At 39.8% G+C, this 27,452-nt stretch overlaps 1 protein-coding gene across 4 annotated transcripts in view; it reads right to left on the bottom strand.

The window, feature by feature from the left end:
* RBMS3 (RNA binding motif single stranded interacting protein 3) overlaps positions 1 to 27,452 on the bottom strand; it is a 699,644-nt gene that overhangs the window by 629,711 nt on the left and 42,481 nt on the right. Inside the window, exon 3 of one of the 4 annotated variants that reach the window (XM_066320193.1) lies at positions 25,754 to 25,870. The exons of the other annotated variants lie outside the window; for them this stretch is intronic. Within the exon in view, the coding sequence (XP_066176290.1) occupies positions 25,754 to 25,756 (3 nt within the window). The 5' untranslated portion in view covers positions 25,757 to 25,870. The remainder of the gene's footprint in view (positions 1 to 25,753; positions 25,871 to 27,452) is intronic. 4 annotated transcript variants of the gene reach the window in all.

Here is a 27,452-nt window from a genome sequence, read left to right as displayed (position 1 = left end):
ATCATGATTTAGGAATGGTACTCCCCAGTGTAGTGCTCCCACTGAGAGTCTCCAAACCATTTGCTGCTTACTCCCTGCTTACTGTCTACCCTCTCCCAGCAGGATAGACAGAAGTGGAGGCACAAAAGTTGAAGAGCACAGGCTGAGGTAACAACAATTTACTGGAAACAGTAGTGAGATAAGAAAACAGTAGCAGCAAGAATACCAATGACAGGGTAAAAGAAAGAAGCAAAATACCCAACTGCTCCCTCTGCCATGCTACAGTGACCTGGAAGAGTGCTCTTTCCCCATCCCCAGCAACAACATGAGGTGATATAGAATAATCTCCACGGGGCCTCCTATCCATGGCCCCTCCTGGCTACTGCAAAAATCAACCCTGTCCTGGCTGGAACCAGAAAAAACCTTCAAAGAGGCTGTCCATACTCTCATGATAAATCTAGAGCAAGCAACTGGGCAACACTACGAAGAAGGTTGTGACACTGACACTGTCCTTCCTGTGAACTCCTGAGAGCGCTGAGAACCAGAGAGAGGTTTCCCTGCTGAGCTGGAGGGATGGCAGGAGAAACAGTAAGGGTACCTTTCCTCTCTCACACAAAAACAACTACTGTGTGGTTCAGGATTTGTAATACTAGCAAGTAAGAAAAGTAGGGATGAATTTTTAATTACAGCAGCCTTGAAGTTAAGGAAGTCTTTTTGGATGCAGGCCGCTGAGGTTTGAACGAACCCAGACTGGACAGCAAGTGACTTTGTTTTTCCTACTAAAAAAAAAAAAAAAAAAAAAAAGTAAAGTGTTCCTGATGATCATGTATTTGTATGGAAAATGGCTCCCTTTCTTCCTCCAGTGAGTTAAAAAGACAATGGCCATTTCTGCCTCTTGGTGAACTAGACACAGGGAAGAATTTTCCCAGAGGTATAGTGGATGCCTCACCCCTGGAATCATTCAAGGTCAGGCTGGGCAGGACACTGAGCAACCTGATGTAGTTGAAGATGTCCCTGGTCATTGCAGGTGATTTGGAAGAGTTGACCTTGTAAGGTCTCTTCCAACCCAAACTATTCTATGATTCTGTGAAGGACCTGGTTGTACTAACCTGTGTCAGGGGGGAATCAGCAAACCTTGAGTGGTAGCCAACAAGAGGTTTAGGAACACGTGGCTTAGGTATAAAGTAAAAGCCAAGGAGCTGCCTCTTACCTGAATAAATGTGAGCCATATAATTCCTGATCCTGTTTACCCAAGCAGAGGACCTAGCAGCATGTACTCCCACATCACCAAGTCACTCAGCTTCCCATCAAAGGACCTGCACAATCAGGGGGCTTTCCTTCACGGAAGGCTTTCCACTGTCTCAGTATGAAAATGTTTCATCAGACAGAAGCAGCCCTGGCCACTTGCCCTAGAGAGAACAGCAGCATTGGGAGTCTCAGGGACAAATACTCTGTAAGTAACTTCAGACACCTACAAGCTATGGCAGTGGCTGTTAAAGCACTCCTTATTTCACTGTTTGTGAGATATATGACACACAGTGGGATTAATCTAATCTGTAGCTTCATATCCACCATAATGACCTAGTCATTCTCAATCCCCTTTTTAATCTATGGGTCTTTTCAGTCTAGGTATCTTTAAGATGCAGTCAATTTCAACTGGTTTAGATATCTTACTTAAGAGGTGAAAATCACATCCTCCCTCTTGACAGAAGAACGAATCTAGATGACCAGGAAGCAGTAGATATTTGCTATATGATACTGATATACCATCAGAGGCTGGATCTGGTTTCTTTTATGTCACTGTGTCATGTGGAGCTAGCCCAAAAGATCACAATGGCTCCTTCAGTCCTTAAAATCTATTAATCTTCTAATTAGAGCTAATTAAAATGAAATGCATTTTTACTTTTTTTTTAGACAACTTTCTCTTTCATCATTAAAACACTGACATTTTTTAAATGAGCTCCCCTAATAACAAGAGATCAGTAATATGCCTGATTAGTATTCTTTTCTAATAGTTAAGACCTTGGCTTGTCCAATTACACATTTTTATACCATTAGAAAACAAAGTGAGAAGCTACATGTAACAGCACACCCTGGTTAGCACAAAGAACCCAGTGTAAACAGAAAACAACTAATTAAGTGGTTCTTCTGGGTATCAGGGATGAGGGAAAATACTTCACTGTAGTTTGTGGATTGTGTTTAAAGTACACACAATAATTAAATATCTGGGATAAAGCTGAGTGATGTAGAACTGGGAGAACAACAGCAAGGAAGCAAGGCGGTGCATAAGTAGGACATGTCTCCTCTCAAGCTTCCATCTTTCTCTCTATAGCTCTTATGGAAAGCTTACAGCAGCAGAAGACAACAGGAGATGTGTCATTTAAACAGAGGTAGGCCATTAGTATATTGTTTAGAGTAATTGAAATGCATTGCACAGGATTAGTTGTCTGCCAATCATCCCAATTAAGCAGGCGTGTCATTGATCAGCATAGCAATTAGGAGGATTCTAGGGTATCAGCAATTTATTCTTAGCAGTCTCAATACTAATTGCTTTCAAGCACAGGTTCAACATTCTTTAAAAGAGATATGAGAGAGTTATTTTGTTCTTTTCCCATGAATGACCTATGGACTAAACTAGATTAGGAAAATTCACAATGCTGCAGAGTTCGAACATGGTAACAAATTATTCCATCATTATCTACTGCTAGCAACAGGAAATGACAAGATCAAATGGAGCAACACTTGGTGTTTATTTTAGTCTGGATTTTGCAATGTCCCTGTAAGTCAACAAACAATTCATACTCCAAAGGCAGCACACACTAAGGCAAAGGCTCTGTTGCAGTAGAGCAGACAGATTGTGCTTTCCTGCAGGTTCTTTGTGAATGAAGAAATACAGCCCTGCCAACCACCAAACTTTTGGCATCCATTTACGTCCAGTTTCAAACTGGTGTGACTCCCCCCACTAACACTCTCCAGTTGGTGTCCTTGTGCTCAAGCAACTAACACCTCTGAGGAAATTGATTAGTTTGACACCAGTCTGTGTTTTGCAAGTGAGTTGAGGTGTGTGGTGGTGTCTGCTGTGTCAGCCACACTCAGGAGATCCTCTGTGCAAGAAGGTGAAAGAAGTGAAAGAACAAGGCATTGTACTTCAGGTAGATCGGAGGCTCTCAGGAGCCAAGCTGCCACAAGCATGAGCAGGATAGAAAAAATGGATAATTACACAGGCAGAGTGAGGCACTGCTGGGCTACAGGAACAGCAAGGAGTCAGGCTTGGTCATAACCTGAGCCTTGGCACAAATCGGAAACCTATAAAGCTCATTAAAGTTCCAATGAGAAACCTTGTGTGCACTGCAGAACACTCTTCTATATTTTCAGGATATCTTTTTCTTTTTCTGTTCATATAGTTTTTATTCATGTGCATCAGTGAGGAAATAAACTATGGATATCTAAATTGGAATATTTACATTTCTGCTTGTCTTATTGTTTTCTTTTAACACCCAAACTACTGTGAACTGAGTGAAGAAATTAACATACATAACACCTCTAAAAGCACACTTATTATACCTGAATGCTTATGAACAGCAGCATCTGTGAATATTATTTTGATGCATAAAAATCTTAGCACAGGACTTTATCTTTCTGAAAACTCTATTATTTGGTACTGCAGAAATACACATCTGATTTTAAAATATTTATTATGCAGAAAGCATAATGTTTGCTATTAATCATAGGATACAATGATTACATCAATATAAATATCCTATTCTCCAAGCTACTCTTTACCTAAGGTGCATTTTACTTTAAGCAAATCATTTCCCTCACCAGGATCCACAGTTCCTAAGAGGAGACAACAAGAGCAATGCAGACCAAGACACAGGAGACAGTGAGAGGACGGAATTTTCTTCTCAGTCTTTGGAAAATCACAGAATCATTAAGTTTGGAACAGATCTCTGATGTCATCTACTCCAACCTTTGACTGATTACCACCATGTCAACCAGACCATGGCACACAACTAGACCAAGTGCCACATCCAATCATTTCTTGGACACCTCCAGGGATGCTGACTGTCTACCACCTCCCTGAGGACGTCATGCCATTGTTTAACAACTCGTTCCATGAAGAAATTCCTTCTGATGTCTATCTGAATCTCCCCTGGTACAACTTGATATCTAGAGGGAGACTTTTTATAAGGGTATGTAGCAATAAGACAAGCGGTGATGGGTTTAAACTGAGCATAAATTTATATTAGAAAGCAATTGTTCACTATGAGGGTGAGACAATGAAAGAGAATGCCTAGAAACGTGCTGAAACCATGCCTAGAGAAATTGTGGATGCGCCATCCCTCAAAGCATTCAGGGTCAGGTTTCCTGGGGCTTTGAACAACCTGATTTAGCTGAAGATGTCCCTGCCCAGAGCAAAGAGGTAGGAACAAGATGATCTTTAAGGTACCTTCTGACCCAAATAATCCTATGATTCTATGTTTTCTTCTGGTATTCAAACCTGTATTCTAGCTTCACGTCCGTAACAATATGTAGACATCTCCTTTTCCTTTCCTATCTGAATTTAACCTCCTCAGACCTCTAGACTAGGTCATGGCTAATACCCTCATTTGAGAGGTGTGAGACCCAGATGACTCACTCAGTTAAGACCACACAAATACCCCAGACAGTTCCCCAAATGGGATTTGGAATTTCAGAGACCCAAGAGTCTACTGCCCTAACAAGTGAACACGCAAACCAGGAGTGTCTTTGAAGGAGCATCTCTTATTTTTTAATGAGCCTGGAACTCGCCACTCGCAATTCTTCTTCAGGCCTTGTTTTGCAGTTTTGAACAAACAGTGATGTCTCTCCCCCCAGTATTTCTCCATGGAAAAGTAATGTCGGCATCATTTTAAAAGGCTTTGATATTCTGGCCTGACAGATGCAGTTCTTATTTTTCCATTAAATGCTATTTGGCATATCGGACCCTTGCACCAAGAGACAAGAAGAACACCCTATTCACATGCTCCTAGCCTAAAGAGTAATAACTGCAATTAAATTGTACATTGCCTTTTGAAGAGGTCAGTGAGGCTGCTATGGGTAATGGGACAGAGAGTGCAAAACTAGCAATTAAAATAGCCTCTGTCTCTTCTAAGAAAAGATGCACAAGCATGCAGTAGGTTGACACACTATGCATGCAAACATCTGTTCTAAATAAATATTTGTCACCTCAGCAGATAAACAAATGGGTCAGTGAGTTAAGAGAAATTGTTTCTTTGCTCTGTCATTTCAGGAGGGTAAAGCCTGCAACAGCCTGCATTTTAAATAAATCAGACTCTTTCTACTTGCAACAGTGGAACTCTTGATTTGCACAGCTTCACGACTATGCATTTGCTTAGAAAAAGGGAGTGCAGCCCTTGTCCCCAAACCAGCTTTTTCCTATTAATTTCACTGTGCTTGCTCTATGTGTAATGGAGCCATTTGAAATCCTTCCATCTTGTTTGCAACTTGAATCATGTCTCTATTTTTAGCCGACTTGGAGTTACACTATGACTTTACCAAATGGAAAATGTAATCATGTCTGTGTTATGTATAACAAAGTGTGTGTTTGCCCTGAGCCAAATGAACTGCATCACTGGGATTTTGGATGGAGTCAGAAGTTGGGGACAGTAACAACCCTAGGAACTAGCCCTGCCAGCAACTTTGCTTTCCTAACTTGCATTAGCTGGAGTTTTGTGATAGCTCCCCAGAGAAAGGCGCTGAGCCAGCACAGCAAGATGACAGTGTCTCAAGAATGCAAGAAACCGAATTACTCAATTTGTCCATATAGGGGAATGGGATTTGATCTATTCAATGGGAAAGGACACAGTATTCATGGGGAAAAAAAATAAAACCAAACCATTTCCTTAGGAAGAGCATGCATGCAACATGCTTATAACTGACTCTCAGTTTAACTAGCATTGGCAGAAATTCAAGGGTGTGAAATACTCCTCCCAAGCTCCACAGGGGCTGATTTATGCCACTGGGTAGCCTTTTCACATAATGAGTTTCCCTCACAGAGGGTCACATTTACTACTTCTGTCCTGCTCCAAAGAAAAATCACATCTAGCTTCCAGGCTCTGCATTTAACAGGAACAAGAACAGCAAAGCTGACAGAGAAACTGAAGAAACATATGTCAGCTTTGTGCATATGGAAAGGAGAGGTGTGACTGCGAGCATACTGCATGTTGTTGCTATTGGAGCCTCTCAGAAGACCTATATACATGCAGTAGGGAGCAGGAACCCTAAGCTGTTTGTTCATACACTGATTTTCAGAGATTCTTAAACTAACACCTACTGGATGTGTTATTCAAAGCATTCTAGATGAAAAAAAAAAAGCCATTTTTTTCAAACACCTAAAACATTTAAATACATAGTGTGCCTTTGCTGATGACAATAGAGAGGCATCATGTAAAAGTAACTGCATACATCTAATCTGGTTTTCTTCTTACAGCAGTTTTATACCAGTGTAATGTCATTGATCCCAGAAAAATTGCTACAGATTCACTGGAAGGAAATCCTGAGAGAGAAGAACCATCCGGTCAATGTCGCTGCCTTAAGACTGGCACATGGTACTTTAAAATGCCATAATAAATGCCCACAGAAGCCACAAAATCTCTTGCAAAAGGAATCCTGAATCATCCACATGTGGGACAATTGTTCCTCAGTAGAGTGGTCTTCCCTCAGTGGAGGAACTGTCAGCATACAATTATAGATCTCTGAAAATCATTAAATCTCCATGTTTACTGGAAATACATTAGTGAGAAAACACCATTCTATTTCTCCAAATGTCTTTTGAACATAATAGCTTTTTTTTTTCTGAAAATGAAATTCCCAAATCTGCTAAGAAATTACCACAAAATGTCACAGTTCTGTAATTAATAATTCAAGTCTTTCCCCTACCCCAACCCATAAAGAAATCAAAAATACAATTGAAATGTTGTTTGCCTGGTAAAATGTATTCTACTTCACAGCAGCAGTTGTCAGAAAAGTACTTTTCGTGTTAAGAAAGACACTTTGGGCTTGGTTTATAAACAAATTTTTGCTGGCACAAATGACATAAATCAAGCTAACTACATGATTTACATCAATTGCATTATATCAAATTAACTGCTAAAACCAAGCAAAACCATTCTGTTCTCCTAAAAAAATTGCTAAATGAAGAAATGCAATTCACATCAGGCAATTTGTAGGCATTTCCTAGTTGTTTGCAAAGTTATGCTCCCACTTTAAGAAAGGCAGCAAAAATATTTGGCATAACATCACTCCACCATACAGTAACTTTGTTCTGTATCAATTATAATCTTGCCTTAGCACTTTGCTCCTCAGCAATTCTGATGCTCTGCGATTTAATTTTGTCTCTGCTTCCACGTGGGGGAATAAAGGAACAGAAGGAGCGGGTTGAGCCATGGACCCTGCCATTTTCCCAATTTCTAAATAAAAAACAGTGCCAACAAGCACAGCTGTGGCCATGAAAAGACAGAATAAATTGTACAGGTGAAGGATGATAACAAATGCTAGGGACCAGGGATCCATCAAAAACAACCTTCTATAGAAAAGCAGATCCACTTAAAAACAAAGTTATTCACGTCTTCCGGTGCTGTCTGGATTTGGATGAGTATCTGACGCTATGAAGTTGGCCCTCCATCTCTGAACACCAGTCCAGTCACATTGTAAAAAGCTGCCTGCAACTGAAAAACCTCCTCTCTTTGGAGACTGCATCAATTCACTTCTAAAGTTCCCAGCATAATTTTGTTGGATTTCACAAAGCACCATCACTAGGCAACCACTTTTTGGTGGGCTTCAACTTATTGCTTAAGACAAGTTTCTTTCTGTTATATCCATCGTCTACCACTCCTTCCCTAGGGGTGCTGAAATCTGTCACATTTCCTAAGACCGAGGCAAACAGTTTTATTTCTACTTGACCCCGTGGCAAAATGGTATTGCTTTCCTTCACTGCCTCTAAATGTCTCAGCATCCATTTGCTTCGTATTGAAACCGAATTGGTGATTGCCCGGAGTCTTGTCTATTGAAATGGATTTAAATTCTAATCCACGACTGTACCAGACTTCTTTTTGAGTATTTGAGTTGCATTTTAAAAGCATCTAAAGCCTTTAATACTCATTCTGTGTACAACAGCAGCAACAAAAACAGCGTGGGAAAAGAGCAAGTCCTTAAAAAGTTTGCAGGCAGTGGAAGGCCTGAAGCCCTGAGTTCCCCAGTGCCCTCCAGCTCGCCACCAGCACAAGACTGAGCTTGGAGCTTTCAAGGGAAGGTGTGCAGGCCAGAGGGGTGCAGAGATCACTCAGCCCCTTAGATCCCGCAGGCTGCAGCCTGTGTTAGGGTGAAGCCATTGCTTCCTTTTTCAGGAAGACTTCTGTGCTTCAGAGTCCAGACATTGCAAACAGGATCAGGAAAAGGGATATCTGCACACTGTGCAAAGTAAAATGAGGGATGTTTCAAAGGGGATCTCTCCAGTCTCCTTCTTTCCTCCTCTCTTTTTCTTTTTGTCATTTTACTCTTAGCCACCTCTCCTTACTTTATGACAATCTCTCACCATCAGAAAAATGTTTTAGAAACATATTTAATTTCTCTAGTCCTACTGTCAGATTTGCTGAATGTCTTGACTTCTAAAGAGTCCCATGTGCTGTTGTTTCTTTTTAAGACCATTTAGATTTTGCAGATGGAAAATGACATTGGGAAATATTATTTTATCATATATTAACCAGTGGCAACTGAGGTCCTTGAATTTGGAAGTTTGCTGAAAGAACTATGCCCCTATTTCACCCACTCAAAGAAAAAAAAAAAAAAAAAAAAAAAAATATAAAAAAAAAAAAAAAAAAAAAAAAAAATTACTTTGTACAACAGATTCTTGTGAAAAAAGCTTTTCCTGCATAGAGGAATTTTCTCCATATAGAAAGATTAGACCAGGCAGGAATCTTGCTGAATCTTGCCTTATGCTGGATGAGCTGTATTCCTGTTTTGAAAAGAGTATGCTTTTGATCACTCAGCATTTACCTTACTACAAGCATAATATAAACCCCACAGAGGAAATCACTACTACTGGAATACACTCAGAAAAAACCAGAAATCTCACACCAGTTGAGTGGAAAGTTAAAGCCCTGATAGGTAAATGCTAAAATATTCATCTTGCAGATTTTTGAGTTGTCTATGAAAATTATTTAAAACAGCTATCAGAAGGTGTGTTTGTGAAAAACAATATATAATATTACATCAGTGCCAGAAAAGAGGTACTGCTGCCAGTTTTACACTATTCCAAATAAATCGTGTCCACGCTTTGTGTGAGGTATTTCTCATTTGCACAGCAATACCACACAGAAGCTCTAATCACTCATGTAGACTCCACAGTACCAGCAATTAAATGGATGCAGGCAAAGAATTACTTCTTTCCCACAGAATGTGATGAAGGGATCCAAAGCAGAAGATTGACCTAAGGGAGACAGAAGTGTTTTAGAAATCTATCTAAAGTCAATTGCCATTCTTTCATTCACTTTACTATGTTTGAAATGCTTAGGTTCTAACAGTTCAGAAAGCACCTGATACACCTTTTTGTTTCACACAACTCATTTGGAATTTGATACACCTAATTATGCTCATATGATACTCCTAATTATGATATAATTAGTTAAACTCTAGGTCTAGGAAAGTCTGAAAGCTATTCAGAGCAACATCACTTAAATCAAGAGCTATTCAGTATGAAACAGAGGTCATGTGTACAGCCATAATTCTGAACATTTTGCAACGTTATCAAAACATTAGGAAACCAGGAACCATATCAAATTAAGAGGACAGATTGTTTTACAATGCAAACTCCTAGGTAAAAGGAATGGATAATAATAATAAAAAAAAAGCTGTGGTTGTAAAGTAATCATAGTGCTATATTATTAGCCCATAGGGGGTTAACATTTATGGTTATCATTACACCATAGAAAATAGTTCCAGTGCCAGAATACTTAAAATCAGTATTCAGATGTGCTCATCAATAAGTCTCAATCAAACAGCCTCATTTGAATTAAGCAAGATTGAGCTGCCCATGCATAATGTTTACAAAAGACTGATAAATACTGAACTAGCAAAATAAAGGTCAGTTTGAGGGAAGTTTTCAAACTAGTTAACAGCATGATCTTCCCTTCCTTTTCACCTTCTTTGAACAATAGCTCAATGAAGATTCCATTTGTTTAAGAAAACAGTTTTAGTAACCACGGATCAGAATCAGGTCCTAAATGGATAAAACAAGTAGCATAACTAGTAGTTGGGAAGCAGGACTGACTGAGGCAATTAAGAAATAAACCCCTATCACTTCTTGGAGTTCTAGGTCAATATGGAAGATGGTGTGTCTAAGCCATCTAAACTGCAAGTTTGTTTTTGTTAGAGAAGTGAGAAACCCCTTGTGCACAGTGAAAACTCTGAATGTCCCTTCTTGCTTAACAAAAAAGATTACCTCAGGCAAGGTAAGAATCTTGCAATGAAAAATCCCAGTATCCATCAAAATTTGTGTGTAGGACTCAGAGGTGCTAGGCAGTCTGCAAGTACACAGGGTGGATCACTTCTGCCCCAGAAGAGCTAACATGAAATGCATCACCAGCTTTTAGTTAGGAGCAATTGGAGCTGGTTTATAATTTTAGTCAGAAAAAAAAAAAACCCTGAAAAAATCCTATCTTGCTGTGTGTTTTATCTTCCATTGAGTAAAACTAAAACAGCAGCAGCAAATAAACGTACCAATTCAATTTGGAAATCACAAGTTCAGCAAAAACGCAGAGACACAACAAATTATTGAAGTTACCAGGTTTGAAAAGACCTTTATAGGAAGACAAGGTGAACTAGAGGTGTAAATAAGTTTTAAAATTGAATGAGTTTTCTAAGAAAGCTTTAAAACAGACAAATTACAAGGTGAAGATATAACAGAGATTTAGAATGTCATTTAACCATGGGAATTCAAACCAGGGAACAAGGCTGCTCACCTCTGGGACAAATCCTCCAGCTCCCCAGGAAATCTGCTAGAGTGCAAGGAACTGATAACTACAGCAGGTGGACCAGGGCCCCATGGAAACCTTTCCCACAGCTGTGTTTATGATGATGGCAGAAGGCGCTGAAGGTCTGTTCCATAAATCAACAGGGATGCAAAGGCACACAGGGAGCAGGACACACACATGAGCTTCCCAAAACAGGCCAAGTGCCCTAGGCATAAGGAGAAGTGTGTAACAGAGGCAGTGCATTATCTCTACAGCAAGGATGATGAGGATGGCAAAGGCCATGGCCTTGTCCTCCTGATCCACAAACACGGCACAGGTAAAACAGGCCAACATCACAGACCCATCGCTCCTTCCTTTCCTTCCCATCTAGAACTTGTCCCAAAACACACGATACTTTGGTGGTAATACCAGTGAAAGTGACTGAGGTTATGAGCCCTTTGGCTCAAAGTCAAATTATACAAAAACTTCTCAGACTTTCAGAGTTCTTCCATGACTGCCCTAATTTGTGTCTCCACTGCAAACAGTGAGTCAACAAAGAACCACCTAAAGCACTCAGATTTTGCAGTTTGTGAGCCTTCTTTTTTCTCCCTTTTCTCCCCACTCATCCGTGATGGCAGGTTGATTTTTCCCTCAATCTGGCAAAAAAAAAAAAAAACAAAAAAAAAAAAAGGGAAAAAAAAAAAGACATCAATTTATTTTTTTGAATACTAACAAAACCCAATGGGAGAATCAGGCAAGAAGAAAATTGCAGGCTTTTCAATCTCCTATTGTAGGGAAGTATGCTGGAAAGACATTCATAAAATGAAATGAATGTAAAGAGTACATCCAAGAGTGCAGATTAGTGAGGAACGCATGTGCTAGGATTTGCATAATTCCAGCTGGTTGGTGGAACATTTCATATTAACAATAATGCTAAAAATAATGTATTTTGAATATACTTGAATAGACTATGCTTAAGCACTGCTGTTTTCTTCACAGTCGATGGGTGCTTTCCGACAATCAAAGGCAGTGGCAGGGCAGGAAAATTCACCCTCAAGTGAGGTGGTTACACTCAGCGCTGCAAGCAGCTACAGCTACTGCAGTGAAAAACGCCAACATATATAACCAAGCAACACAAAATTCTTCCCCCTACTCATCAATAACCCTTTAGTGCCTGCAAGAATCCAGACATTGAGTTCTTGGCCGAGTGAAGTTCAGACTTGTTGGACAGTGTGTCTAAATTAAGCATTGCAAGGAAGGGAGACTCCTGGAACTCCATCATCTCAAAAATTCACGTCTTTCAAGAGTCTCTACTTCAGTGCCTCTAAGCTTTGAACTGATAAGAAGATATTCTTTTATATTTATAGGCTGCTCTCTTTAAGGTTCTTCCACCCCTGGTTCATAATTTTATTTTGTGTCTTTTTATTTAGTAGGTTATTTTAAAGCCCAGCTCCTTCAATGATATGTTTATGTAAGGATTTCATTTTTCCTTTAAAATAAAAACCCAGATGCTCTTCGCCTTCATTGTTGAAAAGAGGAGTTTTGAAAACATCTCCAAGCTGAAGATAAAAGATCAAAAACCAGAACGTAAGTAAAAGGAATGTACATTTTCTTAAAGTCTCATTTTTTTTTCAGTCAACATCATGATGTTTTTGAAGTATAACATGATGTACAAAGGTTGGAACTGGAGGAAAAAAAAAAAAAAACCCAAAGAAAATGCCTTCCCCTGCAAGCACAAAAATACTTGTTTAACCATACATAACAGTATGCCCAATAAGTTAATGGAATTATACACATGTGTAAGTGTGAACATGTATGAATATTCACAATATGCGATACAAAGTCTTATTAATTTTTGTTTCTATGTATTAAAAGTGAATATCAGCCTTGAGGGTATGATTGATCATGGCTCAGTCAGCACAGCATCCAAAAACACCCTCAATCAAAAGTGTTGCATGTAGACATACAGTATGAAGATGAAAAAAATAGCACATCAACCAAGCTCTGTAGTTACCAGGCACCTAACCAATAAATAAAGTGCAGCAGGGACCTGGAAATAGAAGATACCACTTATGTAAGGCTAAAGTTTGGGTGACAAAAAGAGGGAATTCTTGAACTGACAATCTCCTGAAAGATGAAGGCAAGCAGCCTCCATTAAACTCAGAAACTGACTCAGTTTGTAAGTCTGACTTACGAATGAACAGTAGATATTTGATTGACTCATTCATACCTCAGCTTTAATTTTTCAGTATGTCAGTAGCTTGATTTTCAGTCCCGGAGCACCTACAGCTCCACTGAAGTAGTAGGAGATGTGAGAATTCAGCCTCTTTGAAAATTCAGCTAAAGGCACTTGGAGTTACGAACAAAACCTAGGCTCAGTTGCATGCCTATTACTGTACCATCATTATGACTGCTCACAAATTAGGCACAGAGTCTCACACATGGTCTTAGTCATATGGGGGACAGTTTCAAAGACGCATCATGAGATGGTATGAAACCAACTCCCTATAAAAGCACATACCTTTGAAAAGCTCACCCTGGGCTTTGAACAGTTTTTCACAATGGTTCTCTTCGAGGATTTGGTGGTAATAGAAATAATTCCTTATATATCACTGGATAAAACCTCAAGAATATTGAAAAAAGGCTTAGGTTTTGTGCAAGAGGGGGGAAACTTCTCACATTGCTCCTGGGAAATCTGTGTTGCAACAAGAGGAACAATGTAGGGCAAAGATCATGCAACAGTGAAAAAAATACAGCTGCTACACTGCTACATGAGGGACATCTCGTTTTAGTCCCCTGGTAAATCCCTTCTTTTTTTTTTAAAGTGAATTCTTGCCAGAAGGACAAAAAATAAGCTACCTTCCAGTTAAACCCATTCACAAAATCAACACAATTTTGAACCATCCCTTGTTTGCTTTCATTCCATTACAGTTTAGAATTAACATAACCTAGTTTATTGGTTTTTCATGCTCTTCAACATTTGTCTTTTCATACTAGACCCAAAACTAAACTTCAGAGGCCAAAACTGGGGCAGGGGAGAGGGAGGGAGGCAGGCCCCTTTCATTAATCTCAGGCAAGGGTTTCAGTCTCAGACTCACATAGGATTCACAGGATAACCACCACACTGTTAGTTTTTAAAATTACCCAAATGTATTCAAAATGTTTGCTTAGTTGAATCTGTTATGCTTTGACAGCATCACTCCATGCCATAAGGGTATGACAAGGAAATATAATATGAATGATAGCACTAATAAATTATCATTGTAAACTGCAACCACACCTTTACATGATCTTCTGCTCTTTACTGAGAAAAACGCATTTAGGCAACAGGTAAAAAAATGTTCCTTGGAGTATACAGTTCTAATGAAGCCAACAGGAATTTTGTTGATATTTGGGGGATTTTTTACTCTATCCAGAAACTGTTATGTACATTGTTATGACCTGTCTAGATATTGTTATCTGGATTTTTTTCTCTGAAGACAAAAAATTGGATGCAGCTAAGCATCTGGTTCTGAAAGAAGAGGAAGAGCACAGGACAATAAGCCTTACAGCCCACACAGGATAACAAAGTGATGCCATCCAGAGTCTGGGCAATATATTGGCCAAATAAGGTTTACGACCTGTACCATAAATCTGCTTATCAGCGCACACTTGCAGTTTCATGAGTCTCTCTTCCTCTATTCCTTGGCTAAGGACAACTTTGGCTTCTTCCTAGGCTAATTCTTGTTAAGTATTGGTGGATTATTCAAATCAGTTTCAACATGATTTACAATAAGCCTGATCTCTAAGAGACAATTATGAAACAAAGAGTTGGACATCTGAATATTTTGTCTCCAAATTCATTAATCCCTATGGATGAATGCTTGATGCCATGGTAGATTTTGGTTACAAAAAGAATGAAAGATTCCTCCCCTTAAGCCCTATAAAGCTTGATTTACCACCTAGCCCCATATTTAGGAGAAACCTAAAAGAAGGTGAGCAGAGCATAATAGTGATGGCCAGCCTTCACCCAGGGAACTTAAAAAGGTAGTTTGACATTCCGGAGACCAGACTTTCAATTTGAAAGCAGAATATAACCTGAGCTAAAAATGTTGGAACACTACCAAAATTTATTTGTCGGAATATCTGCTAAGAGGAGGGAGGAAACATTTTGGAAGTCACCACTACTTGATCCTCCATGATTTTAAGGAAAAAAAATGAAGACTCCATTTGAAGAGTACATTGCATTTGGAATAATTTCATAAGCAACTGATGATGTTTTACCTAGTCTTCAAAATGTTAGCTTTCCCTCTCTCCTTTTATTTTGCCAGAGTGTTCAAGCCTGATCTTTTTAATGAAGTCTTCCTTTTTTTTTTCAACTTAGTTACAGGAATAGTCAGAAGTTTTGTATTTTCTGAGTTGAATGCAAAGGACAGATGCTTATACATGCTAAGGGACAGTTAATTTTCTTTGTGGTCACACCAACATAGGAGTGAGGACAGCATTTTGCAGGCTTTGTACAAAGAAGAATACCAGGAGAAGAGCTGTAGTTATGCATTACAGTTCAGTCACTGCAGCTGGATACAATCCATATGATTTGCTTACATCTTCACAAGATCTTCAAGGCGTATCAGCTGCAATGCGTTATTCACAATGTCAAATATTCTAGACAGGCTAGAAATAAATCTGTCTTTGAGCTATTACTAAGAAATCATCCATCAGCAACACAAAAGTAATCTCTGCTGTATTCCAGTCCAAAGTCCAGTTGAGGGTCTAACACACTGAGAGCTTCTAACACACCAAGGCTGAGATTGGTTGCTTCTGAGTTTGGTTTTTTGCCATTTTTTTAGTCATCCCAGAAAAAAACCAAGGAATTAGGCAGTGTGTTAGTTTGCCAAACCAATGACATCAAAATCTATTAGTCCTGATTGGATTATTGTGTTTTCAAGAAAGGAGATAAATAATAATAAAAAAACCCAAACTATTTTACATTATGTACATAGACACTCTTCATAATCTGAGGCATATGAACTATTTTTTTCTCACATTCTTTCTCTCTCATAAATCCTCTCCAAAGTGCTGATATGCATCAAATTCTGAAGACTTGAAAGAGACTGGCATAGAAAAATAATCTAATTTGATACATTGCCACTGTGCCTATATGGATGCAGAGCATAGGTATTGTCTTAAATGAGAATTTGTTTTCTATAAGCCTGATGATAAGAGAAGGTCTTAAAACCCACAAGCATTCGTCCCTCTACATGTGAAGAACTCCTACACGTAGGTCGCTGATAGAAACAGCTAGGTTTAAATGGAGGAAAGGGAAAGATATGCTAAATATTGATAATATTTTGGGTTTCTTCCTCCTCCCCAAATCATATCTTCCTGAACATTTCAGACAAACAGAACGTCCATTACTGTTGCCCTAATTTCTGTCAACAGTGAACTTCATTTCTCAATACAGGCCTAAATCTGCTGCCACTGCAGTTGGAACACCTCTTTAACAGGACTAATGTCAGCCACTGCTGCCAATGCAGCCTTATAGCACAGATCAGCCTGCCCTTAAACCACTTTGAGTGGAATCCCAGTTCCGCCTAACACTTAGAGACAATCACAAAGGAGAAAGGAAAGCACAACTCTGGGTATTTTCTTCATCTTGGGTTTTTTTTTTTTTCAACAAAAGCAAAACAGCCAGCCCATGAACTCCCTCTAGAACAGGGTGTACTCAACTCATATGCTTCAGTCTCGACAACAAACAGCCTGTGCTGCTGGGCTTAATTGCTGTCTGGCAGTTCCAACATACAAACTTCCCCAGCAGTTTTCAGATGCTTCAATAGCACAGCTCCCTGGAAAACCATCAGAATCAATTCACTGTCCTGTATTTTTCCCACTTGTCCTGAAGATTTTTCTTCGCAGTTCGCTCTGTGTGATTGTCAGTCATTAATTGTCAACCATCAAAAATGCTTCTTTGCCTACGATTCCTCTCAGATCATACTGCAGGAAAGTAATATCTTTGGGATAGGATTCCTCGCACCTAACTCACTTTATTTTAGAGTTTTAGCATATATCCTTGGTTAGCCAGCTAACTCCCATCATAATCAGATTCTTCAGGCAGCTGAAGATTCATTTAATTCCAACGCAGGTTTCTAAATTAAGTGCAATGAATTTACCTGCTTAACTCCTTGACTATCGAAGGAACCCAGACAATTAGCTCTGGCTAGTTGTTTCCTTTTTTAGGCCTGGTTTAGCAGTGGTTACATGATCTAGCTCCATGCAACAGTGTCAGATTCTGGTGGGAATTTGACTGGCGTATATACTCTAAAAGATTTCAAATACCATTTTAGTGGCTCTCTGTTTACTCAAAACACCATATGCTCAGTAACTTCAAGCCAATCTCTAAGAACTCTAGCTGAGGTGCTCAAATGTCTTAATCTGTTTCTTCTGAAAGCTGGAAAAATGTATTTCATGAGGTAATACAGCAAGGGTCCATTTTTTCATATGACAATCAGCAAGACTTTCTTTTATGTTCAGTTTCGGACTTGCATAGGAAACAAGGTGCCTGTATTTTTCAATGCATGATATTTTTCACTTTGATTTTTCATTGGGCTTTCAAATCTGCATGAAATTTTTGCTTTTAAACCAGCTGAACATACAAACACAACTATAATTGATTTTGGCATTCAACAGAAGAAATAGAGTCTCATGTATTTGGGATTTCTATTATCAGAACCCATTTTAGCTACTTTTTTTTTTTTTTAACATATAAAATGATTATGCAAGAAACTACAGTGGCATGCTAAATCTTCCAGACATGAGAACAAATTAATGACTTAGTGGGTGAAACTCTGGAATGCTGACAACTGCAAGCTAGGCTTTTCTAATGTACTGGTAGCATGGTTAACAGCCTGCAACCAAAATGTCTTATAATCCTTATGTGAACCATCAATTTATGCCTTTAAACGTACACTGCTATTATACCATTAAATTCCTATTTTTTCCTTGCCAAAGCTTACTTTATTTTCTTGGGCAAATTCTACACTAACACAAAATGTTAGCCTGGGGTTGTTTGGAGAAAAGGTGTATATAGAATTGAAATGTACATCAAACTTTGTGGGCATTCACACAGAGTAAAATAGATTTAGCTTGCATGTTGAGATGCTGGAAGGGAGAAGTATCTGAAAGAGTAATTAAGACTAAAATACCATAAAAAGCCATGTATCCTTTTTATCTTACACCCTCTTTAACTGCCTGTTTTTCCTTCAGCTTCCTTGCAGTCAGATCTTCTTTCATATAACTTACATATTAAGTACTTTCATGCTCTGTGTAAAAATAGTGTCAGGTTGTTCTAGTTTCTAGCAGGGCAATTACTGAGACGCAGGTGTTGTGAAAAGATAGATAAAGGAAGCCTTCTTTCAGAGCCTTGTCACTGAGAAAGAGAAACCAGATGTTGCTTTCCCTGCTCAGCCCCCCTCCATTTTGTACTTTTTGGCTTAGGAAATTCCCAAATCTAGGAAAGTATAATCAAGTGGTATCTCCATAAGCTCATTGAGACATCTGCTGCTTCCTTGTGCTGGAGATACTACCTGGACTTTCACACTGAGCCTGTTTCTGGCACTTCTTACATTTACCAATTCCCACCTGCTGAAACAGACACATAAGCCTACAAAGCCAGGCAGCTCTGGGGCCATCCCTGCCCCAGTGGGACATACTCTAAACCCATCCAAAGCCATTTTTCCTCCCTGCAGAAACCTATGCCAAGACCCCGTCATTTTGAAATCTCTACTATAACATTTCATGGCCATTCCAAAAGACACCACTGCTTGCAGAATGTAGTTATAAAATACTGCCCCATAAACTCTGAAAACTATTCGGGGACTATAAAATCATCACATAAACTCTCACCAGAAACAAGGGAGAGGAGGGGACAAGTAATAGAAATTCAAACTTCTTGAAGGAAGGATAGTAAATATGTTTTTATTTTACAGTAATTAACACCACCTCCTTGTTACCTTCAGATCTTTTAAAGTGTCACAATAAATGATGCTCTTCATGAAAAGTAACTTTTAGCCATTTCTAAAAGGCAGAAAAATTACTTCTGAGTAAGAAAGCTAAACTGCTTTTCTTAAAACAACGTATTCAAAAAGTCTTACAGGTGTGTTACAGAAATAACTCTATCAAAAACCTAGAGATATTACTTGGGTTTTATGCTTATAGGGTGATTTTCTATTCCCACAAAAGCCAATGGAAATTCTGACATCCACTTCAATGGTGACAGAATTTCACTCACTGAGTTAAATGACATTTATTAGATTTTCATGTTAAATGCAAAGGAAAATCCTGTTCAGGATTCCTGCTAATCCAGACTCAGAGTTTCTACACAACTAAAGCAAGAAAGTTGGTAACCTCAGATCTCTTCTAAACTGTACAGAAATGACCCAATTTCCCACATTCCTTTGAATAGTAAATCTTTGAAGCCTGTGATGAGGGAGGAACCGCTATGTTGCACTTTGAGTTTCACTCAGTATTCTGACTGCAGTCTTTGTGAGCCTGCAAGGATTTACATTCATTGTCTCTCCAGAGTCCCTTGCAAAATGATTTCTAAAAATTCTCTCTTTCAACTACTATTAGACACTGTCTAATACAGGAACAAGGAATTCCTGGCCCAAGGGCCGGATACAATCTCCAACTTAATTTCAGGCAGTCTGCAGCGAAATGAGTTTGCATGTGTGTATTTATTATTGGCTGAAAACTCAAAGGGCTTATTGACATATGACTTGCCAAATGCCTCCGAGGGATCTAGCTGGTCCTTCTCAAGGAAAGGACTTCTACTCCAGGGCTAATAAACTGCAACTCAATATCACAGCTACCAACCAAGCAATACAGAAACATAATGTTGCAGATTATTTCAGAGTATATAAATGCAGTAATCCAATGTGATTGTCACATACGTTTGCCAGGCTGATGCAAAGGGCATCATTAGCAAGGCGTCAGTGAGGCTACTCAGTACTGGCAGCTTCAAATCAGTAAATGGCAAAGATGAAGAAGGAGGAGGAGAGAAGGAAGATATTGTTATACCTTGAGCTTCAGACTTCAGAGAAGATTTGGGGACTGCCAGGAAAACAAACAAACAAAAAAGCATATTTTTGCTTTCAAACATTTTTTGAGCATTTGATACAGAAAGTGAGGAAGACAGAGCGAAATTTTTGCAAGTCTCCTTTTTAAGCAAACTGTACTTTTATACCAAGCAACATTAAAAGAGGATGCAATAGATTCAGAGGGAAAAAAGAGTTCAGAACTGAGGAAGTTGCTCACATCCTCCTGTTACTTGATCTGAACCATCCCATATCCATCTAGGTTATTGCTGTTTCCTCTACCTGTCACAGATAAATGACTGTTCATGCAGCAAGAGCCACTGCTATGCAACAGCTGTGCTCTAATGGACATTTTTAAAGCTCCTTGGGTTAGCAGAAGCAGGGAAGGAAGGAAGGAAGGGAGGAGAAGAAGAGAGGGAGGGAGAGAGGGAAGGTGGGAAGGCAGGAAGGAAGGAAGGGATGATGAGGTGGAGAAGCAAATGGGAGAGAGGCGAATGTAATGGGTTTACATTGTCACCCTTCATAAATCTTGATCATGTCTTCAACAAGATCTAGAAAAATCACAATTTCACTCCAGGACAGGGATGTTCATTACACAGGTTCAAACTATATGAAAAATTACTGTGGGAGAATCACTCACAATTGATTTATGGCTAAATTGAGGGAAGTGGAACTGCCATGGCCAACCCACTGCCTTCAAAATATCTTCCAATCTTGCACCAACATTAAAAGCTTTGCAGGAAGCTGCTTCTATCATTTGTATACCCAAACACAAGGTATTAGCCCAGCACATCTCATTAATCATGGCAGCCACCTAGAAATGAAAGCTGTAATAAAATGGAGAAAGGGGAAAAATTAATAATTTAGTACTTGATCTCTATCTGGAAAAATATACCAGTCTAAAATAAACACTTCTCCCTTTACAAGCCTGAGAGAGTCCTTAAAAATATTTATTTTAAAAAAAATCTAGCCAATTTATTAATGTTTCTTTAAGAAAAAAAGACAAAAGAAAAATCTTTCTGTCAAAGACTCAGGCTTCAGACTATTTGTTCTTCCTATTAAAAAAAATACCTAATTTCTTGAGAGTTGTTCAAGGCAAGCTAACAAAGGGATGGCTTCATATAACAGATAATTTCAGAGATCAGCTGTTCAATGTCTCCATATGCTTCAAATCAATACAAAGGTCACATGGATGTTTAGACTAATTTCTGTGCTCCAAGAAGTGCAAAAATATCTAAAGCCATGCCTTCTGTGCTCACCAGCAAACTCATAATGAACAAACACATTACTTAAGAGCTGCATCATGCCTTCAGGAAGATTTAACTTGTACAAAGAGTTAAATATATTCAAATAACAGTTTGAAAACTGGAGCATGAAGAAACTAAGTAACAAACCCTCTGATGAGGCATTATGTTGGGAGTTAGGTTCTTACAGGACTTCAGCTGTCACCTATCCTTTACCCCTCCTAAAATCTTAAGAGTTGAGGTCATGACATTAAGACTGAACTGTTAATATCATCTCCCAAATCAGTCCTAATTACTGTCTTTTTGAACCAGTGTGGGGTTTCATCCTGAATCCCTGTGGGCCTATGCTATGTGATGAGAAGAGACTAAGTGCCTGACCTTTCACCTCCAACATAAGCAGTATCCTCCATACTTGTACCATTTCTCCTCTATCTCCTAAGGCTGTATTTTTGGTCCTTCTTCTGGCAGGAGCTTTCTCAGGCTCTTGAATGTTTTTGTCACCCTTCTTCCAATCCTCCTGTTTCAGTCACGTCCTTTCTGAGCTCAGGAGGCCAAACTTGTGTACTGTGTTCTAGCTGAGACCACAGGCACAGCTTTATACAAAAGGCTGTACAATATCCTCTCAGTTACCCAACTTCTTAGCAATCTTGAATGATGTGCAACCTAATATCACAGTTGGGTTTTGGCTATTGTCATTTGATCACTTGTCCATGCTGATCTCTCATACTCATCTCTTCTGGATCTGTCAAGACTGATTGTTCACACTCAATCGTTCTTTATTCACCACTGATCTTCAGCCAGCACTGTTCTGCCCACTTGGTGGAAAAATTCAGAATTAATACTTCTTGCTCCTTCTGAACATACTGTGTAAGTATTTCCACACAGATTTTGCAACATGGTGGCTCCATCTCTCTCTCAATAGACAGGTAAACAACAGAAATCTTTGTTAATTTGCAGATGTCCAATGCCCAGCTTTAGTCTCTTTCTACCCCAACAGATTGGCCTAACCCTCTGCTTTTCCTCTCCTCCCCAGCTTTCAGTCTGATAATAGTATCTTGTCTGTTACTCCACAACACTGGCATTTTTGTAGGGTATTTTGTCCAGAGCTCTGTCACCCACAGCATTTTGTTTCCAATTACTCATTACTTTTCTAATACATTCTCCATGCTAGAAGATCACTGAAACATTGGCTCTTATGGAAAAAAACAAACAACCAAAACAAAACAAAAACAAAAACCCAAAACAAACAAACCCAAGAAAAAACCATCCACCACCAAAAAACCCCCACCAAGCCCCAAAAAACCTAACCTTACTAAACTACTAAACTGGTGGACTGCATCATGCCTCTCTCCTACTTTACCACTGGTTTTAAATGAGGATTTCAAGTTGGTTGCTAAGTCCAGATGTAAAGTGTTCCTTAAATATACCACTGAATTAACTATGCCTGTAACTGATTCACAGTTGAAGCTCTGTCTCCAGTAGAATTTACAGGAGACACAGTCCTCAAATCACTGTGAAACCCAGCCACAAATCAAAGTCCTCTGGTCTATGGGACCAATTGGTCTAGCAGAGGTTTGCTGCTGGAGCACTCAGCAGTTTGTGCTTGAATCCCAGTCCTAGGCGACTCCATTTCTGCTCACAGCATTTTGCCATCTTCAGTAATGCACTGCTCTCCTTTGCAGATTCACAGGTGTTTCTGTATGACTTCTGGAAACCGAAACATGTCCTTGGAAGCATGTCAAGAGCTCTTCTTGCCTCGAGGTCCTCCAGAATTTGAATTCTGAGCTCCAAAGGCTCATCTGCCCTGCAGGAATTCAAGACTTTGATACAGGACACAAATAAGCAACCCAGGAAGAACAGGAAAAATGGGTAGGACACAGTGTCTCCCATGATCTCTGCTGCATCAAGTAAGCAGCTCTATCAAGGATGGTTTTTTAATCCTTCTGCTCCAAGAAAAGGTCAATTGGATGCTGTGTACCTTTGAGGATGAATGCTAGGAAAGAAAAAGCCAGAAGAATTCCACTGACTCAACTAGCATCTTGGAGAAAGAAAACAAAGGAAGAAAGAAAACCTAGTGTGTCTGATGTGGTCCAACCTCACTTTCATCACCTTAGATGGAGAGACAGAGACTGCTGAAACCATAGCAGGAGCCAGTATGACAGCAGGATTATTGTAGATGATATCCAGAATAAAAAATGCAATAAAATTACAAGGATGCACTGGTGTTATTACACTTCAGAAATTAAATTCCAGCACTGAAAAATTCAAAGGCATAGACATATTCTGAAATCTTTCAGAGAGCCCTCACAATGACAGCATTGCTTCCTCAGGGCTCAGTCCTACCTTGCCTGAAATTAGAGTCTGCCTCCTTTTCAGTTTCAGCACTGCAAGACTAAACCTTGGCATCTTTGTTCTGAATAAGCATCCACAGGTCAGTGAAGAAACTGCAGCCACTCTCCCTTGGATCCCTGTCCCACACTTGTTTGTTCAGGAGTCGGCAACATTATCAATGTCTCATTATTGAATCAAATGCCACCATAGTGACTGAAATGCAGCCCAAAAGTTGGCGCTTCTTGTCTATCTGCCCTCAAGTCAAACAGCACATAGGGCAAAAAGACAACATCAAAACCCCTATGGGTGACAGCTGCCTTTCATCCACCCCAGGATCACTGTCTCTGGGTTGGGAATATAGCTCTGTGCCCAGCATGCTCCCCATTTGCCTGTCAGTTTAGTGCAGTGGGCGCTGAGTAACCCTCCCTCTTCCTTACATCAGCATCTTTAAGGCTTTAATATTCTGTTTGATCTCTTTGAGGCTGTGGGAGGAGTAAGCAATTTTCTGTCTGGCTTATTAGCTAGGTAGGAAATACTCCCCAATAACCACATTCTGCAGCATCGCCTTTAGACCTTTTATCCATGACATTGTTCTGCCCTTTTTTTTTGGTTTTTTTTTTATAAGACATTTTTGTTTAACTTTACGCACTTGGGCAAGTAGATATAATGCAAATAACCTGAGAGCCAATGTTATTTATAACTTTACTGCACATAACACCCTCATTCTCCCCACCACCCTTTCACTCTATAAAAATATACAAGAGTAAACAGTCACTTCAGAAAAAGAAACCCAGGCATCCAGTGTTAAAACTGAACAGCTAAGAGCTTAGCAGCAGCAAATATAACCTCCTCTCCTTGAGAACAATGCCTTGCTATTTAGTCTGGTTACAGATGCACTATGCTGCAAATACTATGTTGTGGTATCAGCTTTTCTCTACAATTTTTACCACAAGTCTGGAGGATTATGTAAGTGGAGGCCAAGGAATCCATTTTGGAGAACTGAAAAAAGGCAAGTATGTTTAAGAATTAGGAAAAATTGTACAAATCAGAATGAAAATGCTGAAGTATAGACAGCATAATGTGAAAAAAGAGGGAAGGGAAGGGAAGGGAAGGGAAGGGAAGGGAAGGGAAGGGAAGGGAAGGGAAGGGAAGGGAAGGGAAGGGAAGGGAAGGGAAGGGAAGGGAAGGGAAGGGAAGGGAAGGGAAGGGAAGGGAAGGGAAGGGAAGGGAAGGGAAGGGAAGGGAAGGGAAGGGAAGGGAAGGGAAGGGAAGGGAAGGGAAGGGAAGGGAAGGGAAGGGAAGGGAAGGGAAGGGAAGGGAAGGGAAGGGAAGGGAAGGGAAGGGAAGGGAAGGGAAGGGAAGGGAAGGGAAGGGAAGGGAAGGGAAGGGAAGGGAAGGGAAGGGAAGGGAAGGGAAGGGAAGGGAAGGGAAGGGAAGGGAAGGGAAGGGAAGGGAAGGGAAGGGAAGGGAAGGGTTCTAGCTGCACAACTTTAGAGGAACAGCTTTGCTCAACTTTCTGTCCAGATATTGTGAGCAGTGTTTCACATCAGTCACCTGCAGTTTCTTCCAAGGTACTGATAAAGGGGTAAGTGTCACCTAAAACAGAAACATCTATTACTCAAGCCTCCTGCTCATCACAGACGAGTCATATCCCTGGTTCATCTCTGTAGAGGCTTACAACAGCTTCAGAGCACTTGGCCAAAAGTCCCAACAAGACTATCATGAGGCCGAGAAGCAAAAGGGTACTCAAAGGCTTCTTTTGTGTTGTCTCATGAAGAAAATCTTTAGAAGAATTTTACAGGGAAGCTTTTAGAGAAAATAGAAATATTTATTTCTTTCCTCTACTGAGGATTTCTGAATTCATACTGACATTTGACTGAGCAGTTACTTAGCATGCTGTACACCACATTTCACTTACAACAACAGTGGACACAGTAAAGCTCCCCTTTTCCCCAGAAGATGACAATAGTGTACATTTTTCATAGAGTATTACAATTTTCAAGGTTTGAGGTTTTTTTTCTTTTTTTTTCAAAGGCTCAAACAAGGGAAAATATGTTTGAAAGGCAGGATCTATGATGAGAGGGACACTGAACCTGGAGATACACAACTTGTTTCTATGATACATTAAATATCCTACCATGGTCAAACAGACACACAGAATAACATTTATATGTGCAAAGGATCCACAACCATAGGTCTTCCACCACCTCTAGAAGTTGCTTCAGCAGCAGATTTTGTAATCAGTCGCAGGCACCTGTAAGACAAAAGAATAAGGAACAAGTGTTAATAGAGAGACAATTCTCCCATCCTCAACTTGTAGCTCATTAGAATTTGCAAGAATCTGTAAGATCAAGGGTGACTAATTCATCTCCTGGTCCTGTGCCATTCTGTGATCAGCAGATGACTGATATCTGATTTATCTGTGATCTAGGTGTACAGCAGGGGCTGTCCATGGAGACACCCATCAGCAGCCAAACCTCTAAAAGATGGAGGAGGTGAAGCAGTATCACACCCATCAGCCTGCAGTCAGCAAGACCACCCTCCATGTGGTGCATATAGTGGGTGTTTTTACCCACCACGCAGCATTATGGTTTATGCCACTTGTGTTGTTAACAGCACGCTGGGGAAAGGTAAGACAGCAAACACACATTTGTAATACACCACCCAGCTCATCTACAGGAGCAGTAAAACCTTTAAAACAGACATAACAGCAAAAGCAATTAAGGAAACTCCTTCAGTTCAGAGCTACCTGGGGCGAGCACATGAACTGGCATACAAGCTGCCTGGAGGCCCTGGAGAGCAGTTGCTGAATTAGTGAGGATTGGAACAACTAATTGGTGATTGTTTATCAAATAATACACTAGCAATTCCACTGTGCTCTAAGAGGGAGGCAAGAATAAAGCCATTTCAGGTGCCACCACTGTGAACTTAGCATTTTTCTAAGATACGTAAGACATACTCTTCAACTCTTTCAAGTGTCCATATGCAGACTAGACAGAAGCTGGCAGGAGGCACATTTATAAGTGCATTTATTTCAAGTGTCTCTGCTAGTTCAAAGGACTCAAACAAAAACTGTTGTCTAAAAAAAACACAGATGTGGTTTGGCGAGGAGAAGGAGGACAACTTATCACTTTTGAGGTGGGAGGAAGGGATGGCAAATATGGTACTAATTAATATAAAACCTTCTCCTTCCTTGCTGCCCCGCTGTCTCCAAACACAAAATAAAGAGTCTACTCTGCTCTGCTCTCTCAATACTCTTGGCACGTACCTCCTTCTCTCTCCCCCTCACACTCCCTCTCTCTCCATAAAGGGGCATGAAATGAGAAATTTTAGCAAGGTTTCTTTACAGAAGAGAGGCTTGGCTTCAAGCCCGGTATACATATGTGGGAGAGAGTCTTCAAAGACAGACTCTCTCAGCACTGCCCAAGAAAGCCCTGCTTCTCACGGTCCACAAGTGAGGTTTTCTAGGACTTGCTGGATCAAGCCTCACCAGTCCCTCAGAGACAATAAATGCCCAAAGAGGTAAAAAAACATCTGCATGACGCTGCCTTGAATTTTCCTTAGTTTGAACTTTAGGAAAAAATGACCACATGTCGAGAGGAATGGCTAAAAGAACCCCAAACCCAAACAAAAAATCAATCAACAAAAACTTAGGGTGTCACTGGATTTCCCTTGTATATAGCATGTCCAGTTGTATGAATTACTCCATTTATATTAAGGATTATTTGTTGTCTTTAGCTTTGTACAGATGATTTCTTTTCAGCGAGTCCTTGTAGACTCTTGTAATGGTGTGTTGGTGTAGTTATATGAGCATAGACAATTTACACTTACAGAAA

The sequence above is a fragment of the Sylvia atricapilla genome, chromosome 1 (assembly GCF_009819655.1).
Source record: "Sylvia atricapilla isolate bSylAtr1 chromosome 1, bSylAtr1.pri, whole genome shotgun sequence".
NCBI classification, from domain to species: domain Eukaryota; kingdom Metazoa; phylum Chordata; class Aves; order Passeriformes; family Sylviidae; genus Sylvia; species Sylvia atricapilla.
This window is presented reverse-complemented; position numbering and strand designations above follow the sequence as displayed.